At 38.5% G+C, this 22,828-nt stretch overlaps 1 protein-coding gene across 1 annotated transcript in view; it reads left to right on the forward strand.

The window, feature by feature from the left end:
• Positions 1-82: 82 nt before the first annotated feature.
• Obsc (Obscurin) overlaps positions 83-22,828 on the forward strand; it is a 45,219-nt gene continuing 22,473 nt past the window's right edge. Inside the window, 28 exon segments of the mRNA XM_081991377.1 lie at positions 83-191; positions 550-594; positions 866-987; positions 1,068-1,217; positions 2,582-2,707; positions 2,767-2,937; positions 2,995-3,160; positions 5,902-5,994; positions 6,796-7,095; positions 7,150-7,408; positions 8,470-8,580; positions 8,634-8,855; positions 10,485-10,733; positions 10,910-11,971; positions 13,339-13,878; positions 13,974-14,225; positions 15,271-15,412; positions 15,460-15,644; positions 15,695-15,968; positions 16,019-16,174; positions 16,227-16,360; positions 16,428-16,484; positions 16,635-16,844; positions 20,371-20,830; positions 20,886-21,061; positions 21,116-21,403; positions 21,518-21,670; positions 21,751-22,260. Coding sequence (XP_081847503.1) covers positions 565-594; positions 866-987; positions 1,068-1,217; positions 2,582-2,707; positions 2,767-2,937; positions 2,995-3,160; positions 5,902-5,994; positions 6,796-7,095; positions 7,150-7,408; positions 8,470-8,580; positions 8,634-8,855; positions 10,485-10,733; positions 10,910-11,971; positions 13,339-13,878; positions 13,974-14,225; positions 15,271-15,412; positions 15,460-15,644; positions 15,695-15,968; positions 16,019-16,174; positions 16,227-16,360; positions 16,428-16,484; positions 16,635-16,844; positions 20,371-20,830; positions 20,886-21,061; positions 21,116-21,403; positions 21,518-21,670; positions 21,751-22,260 — 6,598 coding nt within the window. The 5' untranslated portion in view covers positions 83-191; positions 550-564.

Here is a 22,828-nt window from a genome sequence, read left to right on the forward strand (position 1 = left end):
TTCAATGATTATAGAAGCATTGATTCTCGATCGTATAGCGTATGTAGCGCGTACCCAGAATAGATCCAAAGTTATGGATGTGGATGCAAAAAGTGCCGCCGACTAGTCCTCGTCCGTAAACTTCATCGAATGGTTTTATGTTTAGTTTTTTTTCAGTTGTTTAACGCGTTTAATTAACCGAGTGTAATTAGGTTTGTAGTTAAGTGGCGAATGATTAAAAATAACCCTCAAAATCAACAACATGTGTGCGTTTCTCGAAATATGCAAACATTGATGTGTCGTATGCAAAGCGTTATTTCATTGCCAAGTCTGAAAACATATTACATACATATTCTGTAACCTTAAAAATTTTGAGTACGCTTTTTCTATATATTACAACAATGAATCTGGCACAAGACCAATTAATTGATATTTTAATCCGTTTGATTGACTTGACACTCTTTATTTAGATCAATGCAATTTTAACCATAACCTGCTCATCAAATTAGCACAATTTGTAATTCTACACCCTGAAATTCCAGGTCACTAATGTGTGTAATTACTTTTTAGGTACTAAAATGAGTTATGGCCTCACTTTACAAGGAAACGACTAACGTAAGTAGCACAAAAAAACGGGTTTAACAACCATTTTTTAATCAGTTGACTTTTCCCACAGTACACGATTAAATTGCATAAGTTTTTCCGGAAAAAACGGGCCTATTCAAGGAATCGACCGTAGAGAGAACGAAATATCAATGTTTTTTACTTTACGCCATCCAGTATGTAGTAGTTTTTTAATCCGCTTGCGCACAAACTTATTCAATGCAACGCTTCTCTTTATCAAACCCATTGAACATTAACAAACAAGAGCTTGTAATTTTTGTAGATACCTGGAGAAATCCTGGTGGCCTGGCAGGACTACCGAGCCAATGGCAGCGACGAGTTGGATTTACAAGAAGGCGACCAAGTCGAGTTGATCGAAATTAGCGATCCTGCTTTATCTGCCAAGTAAGTTGTTAAGAGTAAACAAATGTTTGTGTAAGTTAGAGCAGAAGAAGCCTTTGGAACTTTGAAATGACATTTTTCAGGCGGATGAAGCTGGATCCGGACCTGGACAAAGTGACAGGATCCAGCGAGCTTTTAGATACCAGTGCAGCGCGTCACAAACTTTCGGTGAAGCCCCGGCGTACCCACGTCAGTTCTAGACATTCCCCCACCAGGTTAAACGTCAACGCTCGGTAAGCTCTAATACACTTTTAAAAAATTCCAGGATTTTTCTGGAAAGTTTCCAGTACGGCCCTGGTTTTCAGGTTCAATTAAGTACCTTCATCAGTGAAAATTTCAGGTCCGTAACTGCCCAAATACCCAAATTGTGTTTCTAGTTAGTTGAGTAGGTTTTCTGCAATTATCTCTTTGGTTTTGCCAGTTTAACGAATTTCAGGATTTTTTTCTGGAAACTTTTTAATACGTTCTTGGATTTCAGGTTTAATTAAGTACTTTCAGTGAAAATTTCAGGGCCGTAACTGCCCAAATACCCAAATTATGACCCAAATTGTGATTCTAGTTAGTTGAGTAGCTTTTCTGCAATTATCTGTTTGGTTTTGCCAGTTTAACAAGTTTTAGGATTTTTTTCTGGAAACTTTCCAGTACTGCCCTTGCTTTGTGGTTCAATTAAGTACTTTCAGTGAAAATTTCAGGTCCGTAGCTGCCCAAATACCCAAATTATAACCCAAATTGTGTTCCTAGTTAGTTGAGTAGGTTTTCTGCAATTATATGTTTGGTTTTGCCAGTTTAACGAATTTCAGAATTTTTTCCTGGAAACTTTCCAGTACTGCCCTTGCTTTGTGGTTGAATTAAGTACCTTCAGTGAAAATTTCAGGTCCGTAACTGCCCAAATACCCAAATTCTGGCTCAAATTGTGTTTCATGTGAATTGAGTGGGTTTTTTGACATTTTCTGCTTGGTAATTCCAGTTTAACGAGTTTCAGGGTTTTTTTCTGGAAACTTTTCAGTACGGACCTTGCTTTGTGGTTCAATTAAGTACTTTCAGTGAAAATTTCAGGTCCGTAACTGCCCAAATACCCAAATTATAACCCAAATTGTGTTCCTAGTTAGTTGAGTAGGTTTTCTGCAATTATCTGTTTGGTTTTGCCAGTTTAACGAGTTTCAGGATTTTTTTCCGGAAACTTTTCAGTACGGCCCTTGCTTTGTGGTTCAATTAAGTACTTTCAGTGAAAATTTCAGGTCCATAACTGCCCAAATACCCAAATTGTGTTTCTAGTTAGTTGAGTAGGTTTTCTGCAATTATCTGTTTGGTTTCGCCAGTTTATCAAGTTTTAGGATTTTTTTCTGGAAACTTTTCAGTACGGCCCTTGCTTTGTGGTTCAATTAAGTACCTTCAGTGAAAATTTCAGGTCCGTAACTGCCCAAATACCCAAATTATGGCTCAAATTGTATTTCTAGTTAGTTGAGTGGGTCTTTTGCCATTTTGGGTTTTAAGCTACCACTAATGATAAGTCAACAGTGTGTCACAGTGGTAAAAGCAGCTGTCAACTTGCTGCTTTTCTTGACCAATCACAAACAAGAAAACATCATTTTGACAGGTGGTTAGTACGTGAAGTGAGCGGGAAAAAGAAAGAAGGATGGGTGCCGTGCAGAATCCTCCAAACGGCCGACGATCCCACGATGACCAGTTCGGGATTACCGGGAGACGCGGCCTTCAGAAGACAGTAAGTTACGGTTAACTTGACGTTAGTAAAACGCCGTTTAACGTTCGTTTAACCTACAGGGCTGTGGTTAAAGAACTGGTGGAGACGGAACAGGAGTTTGTCCGCGATTTGGACTACGTGGTGCAGAACTATTTGATCCCGACCGAATCCGGCAAAACGCCGAAAGTTATTAAGGACAATTTCGACGTTTTGTTCGGGAATTTAAAGGAAATTGCCGAGTTTCACCGCACGTGAGTGCCCCGTCACGTGACTGAGTCACTCAACTCCTATACAATGATTTTTTCCAGAGTATTAATGGACGGGGTGAAGTATTACGCGAACGAGCCCACACTTCTCGGAAAAGCATTTCTGAGGTTAGAACGAGATTTCGATAATCACGTGAACTATTGCAGGGACGAGCATAGAGCTCAGGAGTTCCTGGACACTTCTGATGAAGCTTTCAATTATTTTACGGTAAGTTTTCTGATTAAAAGGTGGAGAAACTTATAATTCAGTCAGTCAACTAGAGATGGCGCTATACGTACAGTATTTTGAGTGAAAATTGTATTGTTCAGTGATTTCTGTTTAAATTCATAAACAATTCTTAGAAGATGTACAACACTTTCAGAGGCTTCTGGCAATTTTTAGACGGTTTTCAGTAGCATTTAGGCACTTTCTTAATGGGTTTAGAAGCTTTTGACAATTTAAAACAATTTCTAGAAGGTTTGTAGTATCTAGAGAGCTCTCGCAGTTTAAAACACTTGCAGAAGGTTCTGGCGGTTTTTAGAACATTGTCAGTTGCCACATCATTTTTGAGACTTTCTAATTCAATCAATAACTCTGTATTTGAGATTTAAGATAATGCAAGGAGACACAAAAGAGCTGAAATGAATGTAGGTTTCCTTTCGTTTTGGCACTTTATGGAGCAACCAGAGTGTGACATCACAATGACGTAGTTTGACAACACCGTAACTTAACCAACTGTCAAATTACGTCATCCTGACGTCACATTCGCGTTGTTTGCACCATAAAGGGTAAGAACAAACTGTATTTATATTATTACTTTTAGTCTTAACTCATTCACTTCGGTAAATGGAAACCCTGATTCTGGGGAGGTTCTGAAACTTTTCGGAAAGTTGTCAGGAGCATTTGGAGGGTTTGGCACATTCAAAATGGTTCTAGAGGCCTCTGGCAATTTAATATACTACTGGTACTTTTCAGAAAGTTCCGAATAATCATTTAGAGGTCTCTCGTACTTGTAATATGTATATTCAACAAAAAGGGTGTATGGTTAACGCCCTCATTCTCCGGTTATGCTTATGATAGGACATTCCTATACAGGGTGTCACGAAGATGACGTTGAATTTTACGATTATATTGGAATTTATCATCCGTATTAGCAATATCAACCGGAGATCTAAAAATACAACTGCAAAGGCTGCTTGCGTAAAATTCCTCCCACTCGCTCCTCAAAAACAAGTTTATTTTTAATGATTCCGTTACAATTTTTCTGTATTTTTTTGCTCAATCTTCTTGCATTCTCCGTTCGTATAACTAGCTAAGGTCACGTTAACCAGGTTAACTGAACTGGTTGAATTACAGCAGCAAAGCTGTAACGTTGCGGCACAGCTTTAGGGGTGCTTTTAACATGTTTTTTTTTGGGTGGAAAAATTAAACAAAACAGTTCAGGGAATCCAAACAATCCCATTACGTATTAGGGACATTCAAAACCGACGGCATATCCGGGCGTCGCGAAATCGCCATGCCTTTTTTTAGAATGGGCGTCGCGACGCCGCTGATGTTCAGTCGAGTGCCGTCCGTCGTGTGTGTGCTCCTCCGTCTTATTTCAACCTGGATTTAACCCCGACCAACAGGTAGGAACCCTCTCCTGCGTCACTGCAAGGCCCTAAAGTCATTTTTGTGACCTCACCGGCGCAAACGGTTACGTAATTATAATGCGCCGGCGTCCTTTGATTGTTCGCCACCCTGTACAACAAACAACAAACAGTACATTTTATGTTTTATATTTTTATTAAATCATTCAAACTTTGACACAGAAGTCTCTAGAGTTATTTTGAAAGTGCCAGAAGCCTCTACAACTGTCTTAAACATTCTTAGAGTTCTTTTTAATTGCTAGAGGCTTTTAGGACAATTTAGAAAACACCAGAGATGTCTAAATGATACTGAGAACCTTATAAAAACCAGAATCAGGGAGATGGGAACCCTTACCGAAGTAATAATATAAATACAGTTTGTTCTTACCCTTTATGGTGCAAACAACGCGTGTGTGACGTCAGGATGACGTAATTTGACAGTTGATTAGGTTACGGTTTTGTCAAATTACGTCATTGTGACGTCACACTCTGGTTGCTCCATAAAGTGTCAAAACGAACACGAACTTGACACCCTGTATAATATTATGTTATTGCTTTTCTTCAACTGTTTTTATGACTGTGATACCCTATTATTAGTCCATACATTTTGTTGGCTTATTTAATAACAAATAGCAAAGTTTTGCTGGATTTGTTTTCTAATTGAGTGTTTGACCTGGAAATTGGATTATTTCAGTGTTACACCAGCCAAATTACATTAACATATTGCCAGAAGCTGGTTCTTTTTTACAGTTGATTGCAGTTTGTAGGCCAAATTATTCCAGTAGTTTTTTTGGACTCAAACTACATTGCTAATAAACTTTGAAATGGCGCCACTCTGTCATTCCTGTGTCCAAATTGTTTCCGAACTTGAAAATCAGCAAAACTCGTAAAGTGTCCTCCCCTGTACAACATGATGTAGATTTCGGACAAAGGTTTTTAATACTGTTTATGCTGTGTTGGACAAACAGCAGGCGGTGCCAAATTCCTGTTCTATTATACGGAGATACGTTCCAGATTCTAGTTAACAAATAATTAATTTAATATAAATGCCTGTGCAAGTTCACGTTTAGTTCAATAAACCTTTACCTCCTCAGTATGAGGTACCATTTCAATGGGACAAAAATATTTCAGCTATTTTTGTAATGAGCCGTCATTTTCCAACTGATGTTGATTAAACAACATTTCTCCAGGCTAAATGTAACAGACGTTGAAAAGAATAATTATACGGGTTATTTATATTTTGGCAAGTGGTACGGACATCAAAATTCGCTCCGGTTGATAATGCGAATTCAAAGCATTTCGGCACCGGTTACGTAATTATTTATTTTTTTGTTTTTGCAGGAGTTGTCACAACGTTTGGGTGACGACAAAAGCATCTCCGAACACTTGAAACTTCCGATTCAACGCATAAACGACTATCAACTTCTTCTAAAGGTAAGTGGCGTGCTAAGTCTACTTGTGATTGGTCAAGAAAAACTGTCAACTGTCACATATGATCTAACACGGATGTGGTTCGCACTTGAAACAGTTGGTTGTCACCTTGATTCTCGCACATCGATTGCTTACATTAGAAATGTGTGTCAAGATGCAACAAAGCTCCTAAATGTAAATGCGATTTCACGAAAACCTAGGTCGTCTTTATTTAAACTGTCTCTGTGCTTTAGAAGGGTGAGAAATGCATACTCTCAAACCTCCAGATCGTAATACAGACAGAGATAGCAGAAAAAGAGTTAATAGACGTGCTGACATTGGCTGAGGTGGGCGAGAGTCGAATCATGAAGTGGGTCAACATTTCGCTATTTTCGTCTCGCTCTAAATATACACACTTTTAATGAATATTCTCGTGCGAAATTCGAAAAGCGATAGTTTCAACTTTAAAGCAAAATCTCTTTGTTTTAAATCTAAAATCATTAATTTGGTTAGACACTCACAACAGGATTGTTGCCACCCTGTGACCTGTACACTGTCATTTTTTACGGTTATAACGTCAAAATTCCCAGTAGTATGGAAGTCGACAACTGCATTTACTATTTAGGGGTTTTAGCTCTAATTTTTATGGTGATTTTCCTGTTCAGACGCGTATTTTAGCCTTATGTGTTGCATCTTCAACGGTTTGCACAACTTTATCACCAGCGGTCCCACACTCTGCCTGATCGAAACCTTGTTGGTGGCTGTGCTGATTTACCAATTATGCGTTGTTCTTAGTCGGAGACTTAGTTGAAAACTGTTTTGCAGGAGTTGGTAAGGTACAGCGCGTGTCTTGGCGAGAACAACGCCGATCTTCAAAAGGCCCTCGAGTTGATGCTAAGCGTCCCTCATAGGGCTCAAGACGACAAGTTTACATCGAGCATCGAAGGGTATAAGGGCAGCGTCCATAAGTTAGGACGGTTACTAGCCCACGATAGGTTTAGTGTCACCTTTGGTGACGTTACAAAGGAGCGTTACCTATTTCTCTTCAAGGCTCGCGTGCTTATTTGCAAGGTTCGACGCATATCGGAGGACTGATCCATATTTCAGCTTAAAGATATCATCAGGGTAAGTTTTGCCCCTATAACATTACTTTAAGATTATCAAAAATTCTGGTTACAGCTACCTCAAGTCGAAGTCAAAGACCACCCAGAAAGCGAGCACGAGTTTGAGCTAGTCGATAAAGTTGGTGGACAATCCTTGACCCTTAAGGCTCAACGGGACCGCATTAAAACCGTTTGGTTGCGGGAAATACGCGAATACGCCAAGGATCACGGTGAAAACGAAGAAAGCAACAGCGACGAGGTAGCATCACCCCCAGCAACCCCCAAAACCGACCAGTCCAGCTTCGAAGAAGCCAAGCCCCAGCCCAAACTTGCTGGTGAGTTGTACAGAGGGTGTCTCATTATAAACGGCCCCCTCTTTAACTTTGTTGTTTTTGATGTTGAAAGTTGTAGAATTTGTTCTAAAAATTTGAAAGCAACTTACTTTAATTATACAGGATGTCCCAAAAAGGTGTGACAAACCAAACTTATGTTTTTTTTTTGTAAATGGGACATTCTGTATATTATTCAACTGTTGAATAGAGCACGTTGACACGATTTATCTCTAATACTCTTCTCAAAAAATGAGAAAAAGTACATTTTTTTAAACAACCCTGTGATCGTTAATTCAAAACCAATCAGCTGCGCAGTACTCAGTTTAAACGTCAATAACTCGGTTATTTGACAAGTGACAGTGAAAGCGATTAGAAATAAAATTGTAGAGGACGTTCCGAGGTTTCCAAAAATACCATTAAATCAGGTGGTCGAGTTCACCGTTTGGCCGCCAGAGGGCATCAAAGTTGACGGTTAATTCAAAACCAGACAGCTGCGCAGCACTCAGTTAAAGCGTCAATAATTCGGTTATTTGACAAGTGACAGTGAAAGTGATTAGAAATTAAATTGTAGAGGACATTCCGAGGTTTCCAAAAATACCATTTAATCAGGTGATCGAGTTCACTGTTTAGCCGCTAGAGGGCGTTAAAGGTGACGGTTAATTCAAAACCAGACAGCTGCACAGCACTCAGTTTAAACGTCAATAACTCGTTTATTTGACAAGTGACAGTGAAAGCGATTAGAAATAAAATTGTAGAGGACATTCCGAGGTTTCCAAAATTACCATTAAATCAAGTAATTAGAATTAATAGAAATCATGCCGACTGGATTACCAAAGCAATCGATTTTGATCGATTGAATAGAATGGTGGCCATTTTCAGCATTTACGGTCTTACCAAAATTAGTTTTCAATTTTTTTTTAATATTTAGGTTTGGTTTTGAAAATAGTGATAATAATAATTTTCTTTTGTCTTTTCTCAATTAAACTCAATTAAACAGGGCCGTTTATAATGAGACACCCTGTAACAACCTAACAAGGAATAAAATCCCAACTATTTTTATGTAGGTGTCAAGAAAACTGCACAACAAGACAATTTAGTATCCGAGCTTAAGCTTGCTGTAAAGAAGAAATCTACTGAAACCACTTTGATCGAGAAGAAACAAGCCTTTACTCTAGGTACTCCAGAGTGACACTAATGTTGTTCACACTAATCACGTCAACGCTTCCAGGTTCAACAAGCACAACAACCGACCTAGTGCAATCGGACACTTTAAAGCAGATTTTAACCCCCGAGTCTGAAGCGATCGAACCTTCGGACTATCATTTAAAACGAATCGAAGCAGTCGAGCCTCTTCGTCACGTCCACGACCCTCGAAGAAGCTCTTCGAGTTCTTCAAGCGATCGAACTTTGGTGCCAGAAGTTTCGGCTCATCAAGAAGAAGTTGATGAAGGTGAGAGTCATGATTATTATCATCCTGAAGATGAGATTTATTCAAGTCTCCCTCACCTCCTAGTTGCATGATAATATCGTCATAACTGGCATCAGATTCACCCTGACCATTCATTCTAATAATCTAGTAAATAAAGAATATTTAAATAAATAAGCTTGAATAAAAATTCTATTATAGGGATGCCAAGTTATTTTTAAAGTAAATAACTAAACCTATCTAACTTACTTTCTGCCTAAAAAATCCTGCTTCTAAATATATCATTGAAACTACAAATGTCTGTATTGCACCTATGAGTGTAGAAGTCATTTTAATAGTGAAGACGCTTGAAACAACATTTTCAAGACTATGGTCAGTGGACAAACTGGCTTTTAGGCCTGATAAGTCAAAAACTTTGTAAAGATAGTCTTGAAACTCGATTTGAGGCACTGAAAACAGCCTTAAAACACTAAAAACAGTCTAGTTTATTAAGAAATACCCGAATTTTTAGCACTGAGGTGTCTAGAAGTCGATTTAATAGTGACAAAGCTTCGAATGCCATTTTAAGTCTATGAAGAATGTAAAAATTGTTTTTTAAGTTTGCTATGTCAATAACTTGGTAAATATAGTCTTGAAACTCGATTTTCCAAGCTGAAAGCAGTTTTGAAGCACTAAAAATAGTCCAGAATTCGAAGAAAATGAAAAACAAAGTGAAAAGTTCGTTTTCAAGACAATTTTCATGAATCTAATGTCAATGTCCTGCATCTAAGACTATTTTCAAGACTAAAATACTGAAATTTGTCTTAAAATTATGAAAACTTACTTCAAATGCAAATTTTAAGCTTTTGATGTCACTTTTCATTAGTTCAGTCACATTTTGGGGTTCAAGTCAATTTTTAAGGTTTAAATGTATGAATTTGTAGTAAAAAATTCTTGAAAAAGTAGTTTTTATGTCTACAAGTTAATTTTTAGTATTAAAGTCTCTCGATTTGCATGAAAACTGGTTACAAACACAATTTTTAAGCTTCTGAAATTTTTATCTTTTCTAATTCAATTTTCAAAACTAAAGTCTTTTAGTTTGTCTGAAAACTGGCTACAATAATATTTTTTAAACTTCTTAAGTGAATTTTCCGTTTCCAGAAAATTTTTAAGTTGGGTTAGGTTAGTTTTGGGTCTTTGACCGTAATAACGTGTAATAAAGTGCTTGTTCCAAATTTGATGAATATTGCTCCAACGGTCTGACAGTTATGACAAAAAAAACGATTTTTTAAACAGAAATTTGAAGGACTGTATTTTCCTTAGGAAGCACTTTTCAGGAAAATGACATAATAAATGTCAACTTATTTTTTAATTGGCTATGGATTGGTGAATTATTGACATTTAAAACTGGACCACCCTGTAGAATATACTATTTCCCACCTTCTACCTCCACTCACTTTTTCACCTCCTTTGAAGTTCATCAAGTAATACTGTTAATTTTCTTAATAACTACATACAATTCTACTAAAACTAACTATAATGGTAAACACTTGACATCCCTACAAAAATGTACCTTTTCTATAAATTAAATAAATAAATTTTCTTTATTTTCTTGAAAAAAAAATCCTTATTTTCAAGACAGTATTAACCATATTTTTTGTTTGCAAAAACTAGCTCAGTTAAGGAAACTAAAAGCTGTCGAACCTTTGACCCAAATCAACAGACGTCGAGTACCGGAAGAGAGAGTTCCTTACCGTCCTAAACCGTCACCGGAACAAGTACCAGGAAGCGCTTTAAGCAAGCTTTATAGCATCGAATCGCTAGGAAGTAGCGATACAGTCCTGACCGATTTTAAAATCGGAGTCGAGTTTAATGTTGAAGTTTCAGACGATATGAGCAAAAGATACACATCGTCGACTCGAGGTTAGGATTTTTGTTGAGTTTTCCTTGTTTGAGTTTACTAACCGTATTAAGCTCTAAAGCGCCTGCTTACTAACCACACTTTTACACTTCACGTACATAGAGACGCAATGTGAGCTTAAAAGCTTCAAAAAAAGCAAGCAATTAAGGTTTTTGTGACAACAAAGTTACGTCCACAGACCCGGGAGGGTACGAGTCATCCTACAGTCGCCGTACAGCTCAATCGTACTCAAGTGAGGGTGGAGACCTCCCCTCCAAGTACAGCAGCGAATCTACAACTAAATACAGTTCCACCGACCCTTTAGGGTCTAAATACGACACTCTAAGCTCAAAATATGATACCGGTTCCAAGTATGACACTTCTAAGTACGACTTGGGTTCCAAATATGACACGTTAAAGTATGAACCATCCAAGTACAGTTCGATTCTATCTTCGCCTTACGTTAAAGACGACGATGATGATTACACCTCCAGCTACTCCAGGAAACCACCGTTAAGAAGCTCCGCTCTAGGGGATGATAACGGTGACGGTTATTCCTACTCCAGGAAACTTCGTGTCAGTGACGACGACACTACACCCTACTCGAAAAAGTACTCAACCAGCAAAAGCATCACCGAGGGTGAACCTGGTGAAGGTTATTACAGCAGACGTTCGATAAGGGGCACCTTGGAGACTGAAGGCGACAACGATCATTATACAATCAGGAAATCGATTAGAGGCACTGTGGAGGGCTTAGAACCCTCTGATACTACCGATTACACCTCGAAAAGAACCCTGGGAGTGGATTTAGGCTCAAAATACAATCGTAGATCCGTGTCGGCTGAAGGAAGCGAATCGAGCAGATACAGCATCCGTTCGGCATCAGGAGGCAAACCGAACGAAGACACTGAAGAACTCATTAATCGCTACACGAAAAAACGCAACACTGCAGATGAAGAAGAAGACGTGTACGCAAAATTCTCCAGGAAGTACTCGAGGACGGAGTCCGCGGACAAATCTGCCGAGGAGGAGGTGCCCAGGTACTCGCGCAGGGTGTCTAGGAAGGAATCGATAGAACCCAAAAATCCGGAAGATGATCCCTACGAGCGGTACGCGAGGAAGTACCTGAGAAACCAGGAGGCGCACGAGGAGAAGTCAATGTCGAAACGAAGCGCCGAAGAGGAGGAAGGCCAGTATTCCAAATACTCGAGCAAGTATTTGAGGGCTGAGTCTAGTGATCGTTCGCAGAAAATTGACGAGGGTAAGTGTAGCTTGGTTAGCCCACATAAAGCAATTGGTTCTAGAACATTTCAGACACTTACAGACAATGCACGTAAGGTTTTTTTACTGTCACTGTCTTGTAATTGTGATTCCCTTCTTTGGAGCGTTCTCTGTGACTTTTGACAGTTAAATAATGTCACAGAGCATTTCTTTGCCATTTACTGTAGTAGGGGCCGGTATTTCCATCTGCTAATAAACTTCCTTGTAAATATACTATGCCCGTTTGCACAAAAATATCATTAGGTAATACTTTACTAGGGTTTACTTAATATTTAAAAAATTCTTCTTCTGCATCGTGTTAGAACCGAATTAGTGGCTAATTTATAAATTTAAAAATATAATTAATAATTAATTTAATTAAATAATAATTCTAATTCCATTTGTATTTAGTATTTTAGATTTGAAAGCTGTAAGTACTCTAAAATGTAATGAAACTTATAACTGAGTTAAATTATGCCAGCTATCAGAGTCAAACAAATAATAGCCTCTGGCAACAGAAAATGTTTTCTAGAGGCTTCTGGCAGCTTCAAAGCACTTTTAAAAGGGTTCAGAGGCCTCTGGCAACTTAAGATGGCTTCCAGAGGCATCTGGCAACTTTAAAACAGTCTGAAAGGAGTTTAGAGACTTTCTGGCAATTCAAGATGGCTTCCAGAGGCCGCTGGCAACTCAAAAGGTCTTCTAGAGGCTTCTGGCAGCTTCAAAGCACTTTTAAAAGGGTTCAGAGGCCTCTGGCAACTTAAGATGGCTTCCAGAGGCATCTGGCAACTTTAAAACAGTCTGAAAGGAGTTTAGAGACTTTCTGGCAAATTCAAGATGGCTTCCAGAGGCCTCTGACAACTCAAAATGACTTCTAGAGGCATCTGGCAGCTTTAAAACTTAAAAGAGAATTTAAATACCTTCGATATCACCTTGTATTTCCGTTATTTAAATTCTGAAAAAATTTAACCTTATTTGACCTAAACCCACTTGACATACACGCAAAATGTCAGAACTGTCACTTGTCATTTGGATTTTTCACAGTTTGCTTTGCCTACTTAGTTAGTGTGATCTATAGAGGTATTGTAACGTGTTTTACCCTTTATTTGAGGGAAAAAAAAGCTATTTCAGATTTACTTTTGTAGGAACGCCATTTTGTTTAACTAACTGTCAAATATAACCAATAAAAATTGTGAAAAAAATTGAAGTTGGCCTACTATATCAAGGCCATACCAGGCCAGAAAATCAAGGCTGTAACCATCAAATTTTCATAAATATTATAGAAATTTTTCAGAATTTTAATCCACCATATAAGGCGATGGAAATACCGATCATATGTGTATCATATTATTCAGTTACTTAATTCTTTAGAAGAATCTTCAGTGAAAAAATCGTTGGAATCCACATTGAACGGCAAAGGGACCAAGTCGGAACTGTACGAATCCAAGGAACAAAAAACTGAATCGTACAGTAAACAATCCAGGACCGAGTCCCGGCTAGAACAGACCAAAAAAAGCGAAACGTCGGAAACTAAGGTAACCGAAACAGCTATGGCCGAACAGCACACCGCTTCGCTCGTAACCGAAACCGCTCGTAAAGTGTCGTTCTCGTCTACCACCGCCGAGACCGCTTCCACAGCTACCAGAAGAAAATCTTCTGTAGCTGAATTAACCGCATTGCTTGCTAGAAGAGCTTCCGGCGTTCAAACTTTAAGCGAAAGCGCTGAAGCAAAAACGCACGTTTTAATGTACTCGGGTGCTGATTTGCAGAGCAAATCGCGCACTAGCAGCGAATCCTTGTCCGCCACCATGAGAGCGAGCAGCGAGAAATCCGCTGAGGACAAACTGGAAGAGATCGAGGGGGGTAACCGTCCACATTTCATCAAAACAATCAGAGGAACCAGCATTGAACGTAAGTTTTTTCTCTCTGTCCTGGCTTCAGTGTAAATCTTTTGCACCTTCTCTCTCTCTGACTTTTAATCTTCATTTTCGGACTAATAAAACTAGCCGGTGAAAGCGCCTTTTTCGAGGTGTTGCTTAGAAATAAGCCGACCGATTTCAAGTGGTTGAAAGACAGCAAACCGCTGAACGAGGACGGGAGCATGTCGGGACGTATCCAAACCACCGTGGACGAAAAGGGACAACAGTATAAATTGGTGCTTAAACAGGTGACGGAGGAGGATGGCGGTATTTACACCGCCATCGCGCAAAATGACAAGTCGAACGCGGCCTGTTCCGCGCAGCTGGTGGTACACGAACGTTAGTAGGCTGTGCTTTTTTTCTACATGTTGGTGTTACTTATGTGTCCGCTCCATTCAATGTTGCCAGGTTTACCGTTTTTGTTGTTCTTCTACCGTTTTCCAGTTTTTTTTTGTATGTAATCTACCGTTTTTAATTACGTTATTGCCATTATGTGTCGGTTGTGAAACTTTTCATATACTTTTTCAGTTTATTGAATAAGGATTCTAAAAATGCGCTTAAAACAGTCATTTTCTTACTCCAAATTATTCTCTTAAACACTACTCACGTATTCAGAATTCAGACAACGTCACTATTGTCAGAATTGTCAAAATTTTACTAGAATTTGCAAGAATTACATTTTAACACAGTTTTCGAAACAAGACGATTTTCTGAGATTTATGACAGTTATTTTGACAATTGTCACTTCATAGTTTAGCTAAATAGTCTTCTGAAATCACGTGACAACTGTCACTAACGTCAAAACTGTCAAACCATGCTTGTTGCCTCAAGTTGCAAAAATCAGGATTTAAAAACGTATTCTTGCAGTATTCGATTTAAAGAGTGTTTTTTGAGTTTTATGATTTTTGACAATGGTCACGTGACTGTCTAGCTAAATTATCCTTTAACACCACGTCACTAATGTCAAAACTTAAAAAACAATTATTAATGAAAAAATAAAAAAAATTTATAGCAAAAATTATTTATTAAAATTTTTGACAACTAAGACACCCTGTATAATAATGTAAAATGTTTTTTGACTGATTTGATTTTGACTTGGCAACATTGGCTCTATTTGTTATAAAAAGTCCCCTCAAACCCCCCCCCCCCCAGGGAATTTGAACGTGTTTAACCCTTTTTTTTTTGTATTATTGGTAACCAAATTGATTTCTTGGAAATTGGCTTACTAAATTACTTATTCCTACAGTATTATTCTAGTTTTTGAATAATTTATTTGGGTTGAGTTAGGTAACCGCAAACTGTACCAAAATTGGCTAACAACCCTGTCCTTCCCACCCTCAAAGCGTGGTTTAAACATGTTTAAAACACCAGAACGTTTTTGTAGTATCCACCGAGGAACGTGAAGAAAGAGCAAAAAGCGACCATCCCGAGTTCCTGGTGTCCATGAAGGACGCCGAACTCCTGGAGGACACCTATCTCAGATTCATGGTTAAAGTGGTGGGGGAACCCAACCCGGAAATCAGTTTGTACGTATTTTGTACTGTTCCTTGGATAGTTTGACTGTTTAGGTTAGTTTCAAGGATGGAAAAAAAATCTCCGACTCGGATAAACGTATGCAAATCATCCGGGAACATTCAGACAAGGGCTTCTACGAGTTAGTCATTCCCGAGGTGAAAAAAACTGACGCGGGGGTGTACAAGTGCGTTGCCACCAACAAGTTTGGGGAGGCATCTTCAGAGGCTACAGTGACTGTGACAGGTATACTATACTATCTTTAAGAGTTGAAGCAATTTTAAAGCGGTTTTCAGACAACAAGGAAATCTTCGAGGAAATGCCCGAAGGGGAAATTTTACCACCCGGAGAGAAACCGGATTTCCATTGGAAGAAAGATGGGGCTCCATTCCAACCAGACGAACGATTCAAAGTTCTAATGGGGGACGATGAGGATTCTCTGGCTTTAGTCTTCCAGCACGTCAAACCTGATGACGTGGGGCTTTACACTTGCGTGGCGCAAACCTCCAGAGGTCATATCAGTTGCAGCGCTGAGCTTACTGTACACGGAACCGTCAATCAGCTGTTTAGGTACCTTTTGTTGTGCGGTTGAAGCGTGAAGTAACCTTTCCGGTTGTTAGGGAACCAGAGAAGCCGCAACTTATAATTGACAAACGTGAACCGATAGTAACGGCAGGAAACCAGGCAATGCTCGAGCTCCAGGTGAAAGGTTACCCCAAGCCCCAGGTTAAATTCGAACTTGACGGCAAACCCATCGAACCAGGCACCAAATACAAGTAAGACTTTAACCGAGTGATTGATATGTGATTGAAAAAAATTGTTTATCAGATTCTTGTACGAAGACGAGGAGAGTATGTCACTAGTGATTAAAGATGTCAAGAGTGAGGACGCTGGAGTGTACAAAATAACCGCGGAAAACGAAATGGGGATTGACACTGCCGAAATGAAGCTGTCTGTTAGAGGTTAGTTAATCTTTATGAAACTGACCCTAAATAGTTTAAAAGTTCGGGTTAAAAACATATTTTACAGCCACACACTACAAAGAGGAGTATTTTGAGAAAGAGACACACTTTATCACAGTTAACGGTAATTTTAACCATACCACTCGATGTTGTCTTTAACTTTCTGTTAACTTCGTAACAGAGCACACTCTTTTCTTAAGTGTCACTCACTACAGGGTGTCCACTAACTTTGAAAATGGTTGGATTTATCCTAATTAGTTTCGATACTCCACAGCCCCGCCCAAGATCAAAAACAAAATGGAGGACGTGTCCGTGCACGCTGATCTGCTACTTAAAATGACTGCTGACATCGAGGGCATCCCCGAACCCAAAGTGCAATTCTACAAAGACGGCAAGGAGATCAAACAAAGTGAACGCGTGAAAATCGTTAAAGACGGAGAGAAACACACTCTAGTCGTGGAGAAAACCACCCTAACTGACACTGGTAGGTTACATCCATCCCAAATAATTTGCAAATGCTCCGTAGTAGTCGAAAAAAATGTAAAATTATTTCAAAACGCTATGGAAGCTCCAAAATGCTTTGTAAAAGCTTATGAAACAGCCTAAAAGCTTTTAGAACATTCTAAAATGCTCTTCATCTAGTCTAGAAGCTCTCAAAACATTTCAAGACAGTCTGAAAGCAACTCAACAGGTTCCTAAAGTTTCTAGAACCGTTTACAAGGTTTCAAATGCTTTAAAAGCAGTCCAGAACCTTCCGTGCTTCCATAAAGTAGTCTAAAAACGCCATTTTAACTAATTATGGCATGGAGAACACGAATCTGATGTCCGTTTTGCTGTAACTGCCGCCATTTAGGCACTGACTTTGAAGTTAGGACATTTTTGAAAGTTTTCAAGACATGGCACCCGTAAAAGTTATATTTTGACAAATGACACTTAACGTCACATTTCTACCATCCCGCGTCTCTTTGAGGGGCATACATGGTTTCAGTTTTCGAGATATTTGGAAAAATGTCAAATTTGGAAGAAAAGTAATCAAGTCTGACGCCTTCTGGCGGCCAGACGGAGCAAGTTTGTCCCTAAGGACCGTTTAATAAGGTTACAAGACGAAAACTGTTTGCAAAGATAAGCAAATATCTCCTTTAAGCGACTCTTTAGAGAAAAAGTGCACTAAAGAAATGTTGTAGAGAATAAAATTCCCTACAACTTTCTCTCTTTACAGTTTTTTTGATATCTTTCCAAATAACAGAGATATGATTGGTTAATTGCACTTTTTGACTCTTCAACCATGAAAATTGTCTTTCTTCTTGGGATTTGATTTGAGAGACCACAATTTTTCCTTAAATTTTTGTAGGAAATGTCAAAATTGTCTTTCTTTTTAAAATTTGACTTTAGCGACCACAATTTTTCCCAATTTTTTTAGAGAAAATGTTTGACTGTCAAAGCAAGTTTCAAGTCATTTAACCACTTTTAGACTTAAAAATTGACTTTAAATCCGAAACTATACACCATACATATTTAGCTCAAAATGTAGGTCTGGAAATGCGGAATCTGAAAATTTAATAATATACAGGGTGTCCCATTTAAATAAACGCGAATTTCTAGCTTTGAACGCCAAGGAAACACTTTTTCCTCACCCTGTTTAGGAAGACAAGCGCACATCGAAAGCTAAATATCTCAAAAACTGTAACACTTTTGCATAAACATATTTAGCTCAAAATGTAGGTCTTGAAATGAGGAATCGGAAAATGTAATAATATACAAGGTGGCAATCAAGTTATTCGCGATTTTTTGGGAAAATGCACCGAAATTTTGACCAAATGAAGGTTTTCCCTGACTGACCGCCACCTGCATTATTTAGTAAATATTTCGAAAACGATTAGATTTACAATAAAATTGCGAGAGTACAAAATTGTTCCTAATGAACCACTTAACCAAACTGAGTAACGTTTGAACTTCAATCCAGTTGCCTGTATACAGGGTGTGCACGAAATTGTTAGTGGATCATTATTTTTGCTTACCCTGTACATAATTTTTTAGATACATTTTTTTGCTCTACACCACAGAAAAGAGCAATTTAAGACGATTGTTTTGAGTGGTTGAACTACCTTGAACTCACAAAAATAACCAAGATACAGGGTGTTAAAGTTTTGAACTAATTTTCGGTAAAAAGTGCTTCCAAATGCTGCTAAAAGGATTTCAAAACACTACAGAAATAGCTCCAAAATGCTTCTAAAGCAGTCGAAAGCCTTCCAAAAGCTTTTAGAACAGTCTAAAAGCTTCCAAATGCTCTTCATCAGTCTAAAAGTCTCTGTATGCTTTTAGAGCAGTTTAAAAGTTTTTAGAACCGTCTACAAGGTTTCAAATGACCTAAAAGCAGTCTAGAACCTTCAATGCTCCTAAAGTAGTCTAAAAAGATTTCAAAACACTACAAAAACTCCAAAATGCTTCCAAATCAGTGGGAAGCTTTTCAAAATGGTTTACAAAAGCTTTAGGAACAGTCTAAAAGATTCCAAATGCTCTTAAACTAGTCTAGAAGAGTCTAAATCATTCCAGAACCTTCAATATGCTCTTTAAACTGTACAGGGTGCTGCATTTTCGATGGTTTTACAGGGTTCAGAGAAAACGGTAATAGATAGAAAAAAAGTAGCATACGTGTTCCGATCTCATTTTCTGAGCTGAGATGACTGGCGAAGAGTGGGCTGCGCAAACTTCTTTTGTTTCAAAGATACGGGGGGTTTTTGAAAATTGGTCATTTTGGAACATCCTCTGTATTTCATTTGCTATTATAGTTATCAAAAAAGGAAAAACGGTTTCCGGTAGAAGTTTTGACGTAGAATCCAATGGCGTAGTCAGTTTTTTTCTATTACGTTTAGTTTCTGACATATGACACTAAGTTATATTTTTTTAAATGGAACACCCTATATATTTTTAGTTCATTTAATTCTGTTTATTTTTACCTTTTCATCGGTGTATTACAACATATAAGTTTGTAGAGGTTAATCCTGTTATTTAAAAAAAAGGATCTTTGCTAAGCTAAAAAAAGGCCAATATCTAAAATACCAAACAAAATCGGAAATCATATAAGCTAACACATCAGAAAATTAAATATTTTTAATAAATCTTATTAAAAATCTAAGTTACAAACAGTTCTGCAGTCACTTTAATAAGAAAAGTGGCCATTTCTATTTTCTTCTATTTTTAAGGTAGAAGTTAAAAAAACTGTTTATAAACGACATGTAACATGTTAATATGAATATAGCCAAATTTGGTTTCGACTGTGGGTATTTTTCTACATATTATTTAGCACTTTTTTATTAAGGAAACGCTTTTTTTCTAATTACGAAGATTAACGTTTACAAACTTATATGTTTTAATACACCGTTGAAATAGTAAAAATCAACAGAATTAAATGACCTAAAAATATATAGGGTGTTCCATTTAAAAAAATATAACTTAGTGTCATATGTCAGAAACTAAACGTAATAGAAAAAAACTGACTACGCCATTGGATTCTACGTCAAAACTTGTACCGGAAACCGTTTTTCCTTTTTTGATAACTTTAATAGCAAATGAAATACAGAGGATGTTCCAAAATGACCAATTTTCAAAAACCCCCCGTATCTTTGAAACAAAAGAAGTTTGCGCAGCCCACTCTTTGCCAGTCATATCAGCTCAGAAAATGAGATCGGAACACGTATGCTACTTTTTTTCTATCTATTACCGTTTTCTCTGTACCCCGTAAAACCATCGAAAATGCAGCACCCTGTACAAATGATCTTCAAGCAGTTACAAAAAAAATTGAAAATTTCCAAAACGGTCTATAATCTTCCGTATGCTTTTAAAGCGGTTTAAAAGCTTCAATTCTAGAACTTGACTTCAAAAAAAGTAAAAAAACCTCTAAAAGAGTGCTTCTTTAGAACTTTTTTAAGGATTTGTATACTTTTTTGTTGAAAATAATTATTTTTTTCACGCTTTTTAATCCGGACTCTAATAACAATTCTTATCACTAGGTTCCTACTCGATTGTGGCCAGTAACGAACTGGCCCAAGTGTCACAATTTTGGAAGGTGGATGTGCACAGCAAACCGAAAATTGTCCAAAAACTGGGACAGGACAAAGTGGTCTCGCAGGGCGAGAATTTGGAATTGAAAGTGAAAATCGAGGCCGAACCGAAACCGGAAGTGAAGTGGTACAAGGACGACCAAGAAATTCAGTCGAGCGAGCACTACGTCATCAAGGAGGACGGGGACGTTTATTTGCTACGAATTACCGGAGCTGTGACTACGGACGCGTGCAAATACAAATTCAAAGCCTTGAACATCCACGGTACTGGCGAGGACGAGGTTAGGGTGGACGTGAAGAAGGGCCCCAAGATAATCCAGGGTTTGCGCGACATGACCGTCACCGAACACGATAAAAACGTTTGTCTTGATGTCAAAATGGAGGCGTTCCCCAAACCGGCAGTCAAATGGTGAGAATTTGCTTAAGTAACGCCACTCTGGAGTCGTTTTAACGACTTTTTTTAGGTACTTGGATGAAGTGGAAATTAAAGAAAGCAGAGCGGAATACACTCGCATAGAGTCAGATGACGGTGTCAAACTGGTCATAAAAGAAGTGAGCAGCGAGCTGTCAGGCCAGTACACTTGCAAGCTGAGCAATGAATGCGGAGCAGCTGAAACAAGTGCCAAATTGACAGTTAACTGTACGTTTTCAGCGGTTTTTTGATTTATGCGACTGACTTGAAGTTGTGCTGCAGGTGCTCCGAGAATTGTGAAACACCTCAAAGACACATCAGTCGAAGAAGGCGCTGAACTTCATTTGGAGGTTGAAGTGGACGCTTGTCCGCCACCCACCGTAAAATGGTTGCGAAATGGTCGAGAAGTGTCCACAGACGCCCGCATTAAGATCACTAGAGACAAACAAAGATACGAAACCTTACATTTGGCAGTTAATTTGATCAAGTACGAAGAACAAGGAGAGTACGAGGTGATCGTCACCAATTCCTTAGGAACAGTCAGCAGCAAAAGCTTTGTAACTGTACACAGTAAGTTTTGTTTTTTTTTAATCAGTAAAATACGATGAAGAGGTAAGTCAGTGACGTCAACTGTTTTTCCCTCCTTTTTGTAATTGTCCTACACAACTATACACAAAACTCTAGAAGTCACACACACTGACGCTATCGAAGAATCTGAACCTCCACCTAAGGCAGTCAAAATAGAGGAAATTATCCAGGAAGTGGAGCCTGAACTCCCCAAGAAACCACTAACCACAGATGAGGATGACGAAGACACTAAACCTAAAAAACAACAAGGTAGGGTAACCTAACCTACACGCATGCACGTGTACGCTTCAGCTTCAAATCACCCTCCATTGTTTCACAAAAACAAACAGGTAAACTAGCCCAGAAAGACGAACGAGAGGAACAACCCTCCAAGTTGAAGGCGACGCCAGAACCAATCGTAGAGGAACCGGCATCTCCGGAAATTCCTAAACGAGGCGTATCGGCCGTGATCGAGGAGGCTGAAGAACATTTTGATGAAGAAGCGAAAACACCTCAAATTGAAGAACCCCCTAAACCGGGCCGGGGTAGAACCCTCGAAATACAAGAAATCGAGGACGTAGACAATGATCTACCCAAATCACCGGAGGTCGAAGATGTCCGAATGAAATTTAAAAAACCCCAGCCGGCTGTAACTGAAGTTATTGAGGAGGTGACGCTAAACAAAGCCCCTGAAGAAGCCGAGGCCAGTGTCAAAGTGCCGACAAAGGGTAAACCAGCCACATTAGACAGTGCCGAAGACGAAGAAACTGTACGAAAATATGAGATTCAAACTGGGCAAAGCAAACCAGCAGGAAAACCGGACGAGGAAGAGCTACCCAAGGCTAAGAAGGCGCCTGAAGGTATTAGACACTAAACCTTTTAAAGTCACTCATCCATTTTATGATATACAGAGTGGATTTTTTGTTTCGATTTAAAACTTTGACAATTAATATTTCAACAGTCCACCCTGTATATGCGTATACGTTTAATGTCTGTAATTAATCTTGGTTTGGTGTGTTTGGGGGGGCAGCTAACGTCACCACAGCTTTAATAATCCAGCTTAAATGGAAGGTAAGTGGTTTTTGGCACGTTCAGGTACGCACTCGTTAATACGTTCACATAATTTTTAATATTAAAGCAAACTAAAAGTAATCAAATACAAATTTTATTGAAATTTACATTTTAATTGCAAAGTCAATAAAATTTGTAGTAAATTATTTAAATTAAATAATTAATATATTACACTCAGTTAACACTAACGTGTTGTTTGGGGTTCGTTGGGTCCCAAATAGTGGGAAGCGGCCATTGGGAGCTCTCGGAAAATTTGTATTTTTCACCTTTTTCTGGTTTGCTAACGTCACTTTACCGTTACAGTGTTGCCAGCTTGATGATTACCATTTTTCGGTCACGCGATCTGTATTTTAGAAT

The sequence above is a fragment of the Ips typographus genome, linkage group LG13, assembly GCF_016097725.1.
Source record: "Ips typographus isolate SLU linkage group LG13, UJ_Ityp_2.0, whole genome shotgun sequence".
Taxonomy (NCBI): Eukaryota; Metazoa; Arthropoda; class Insecta; order Coleoptera; family Curculionidae; genus Ips; species Ips typographus.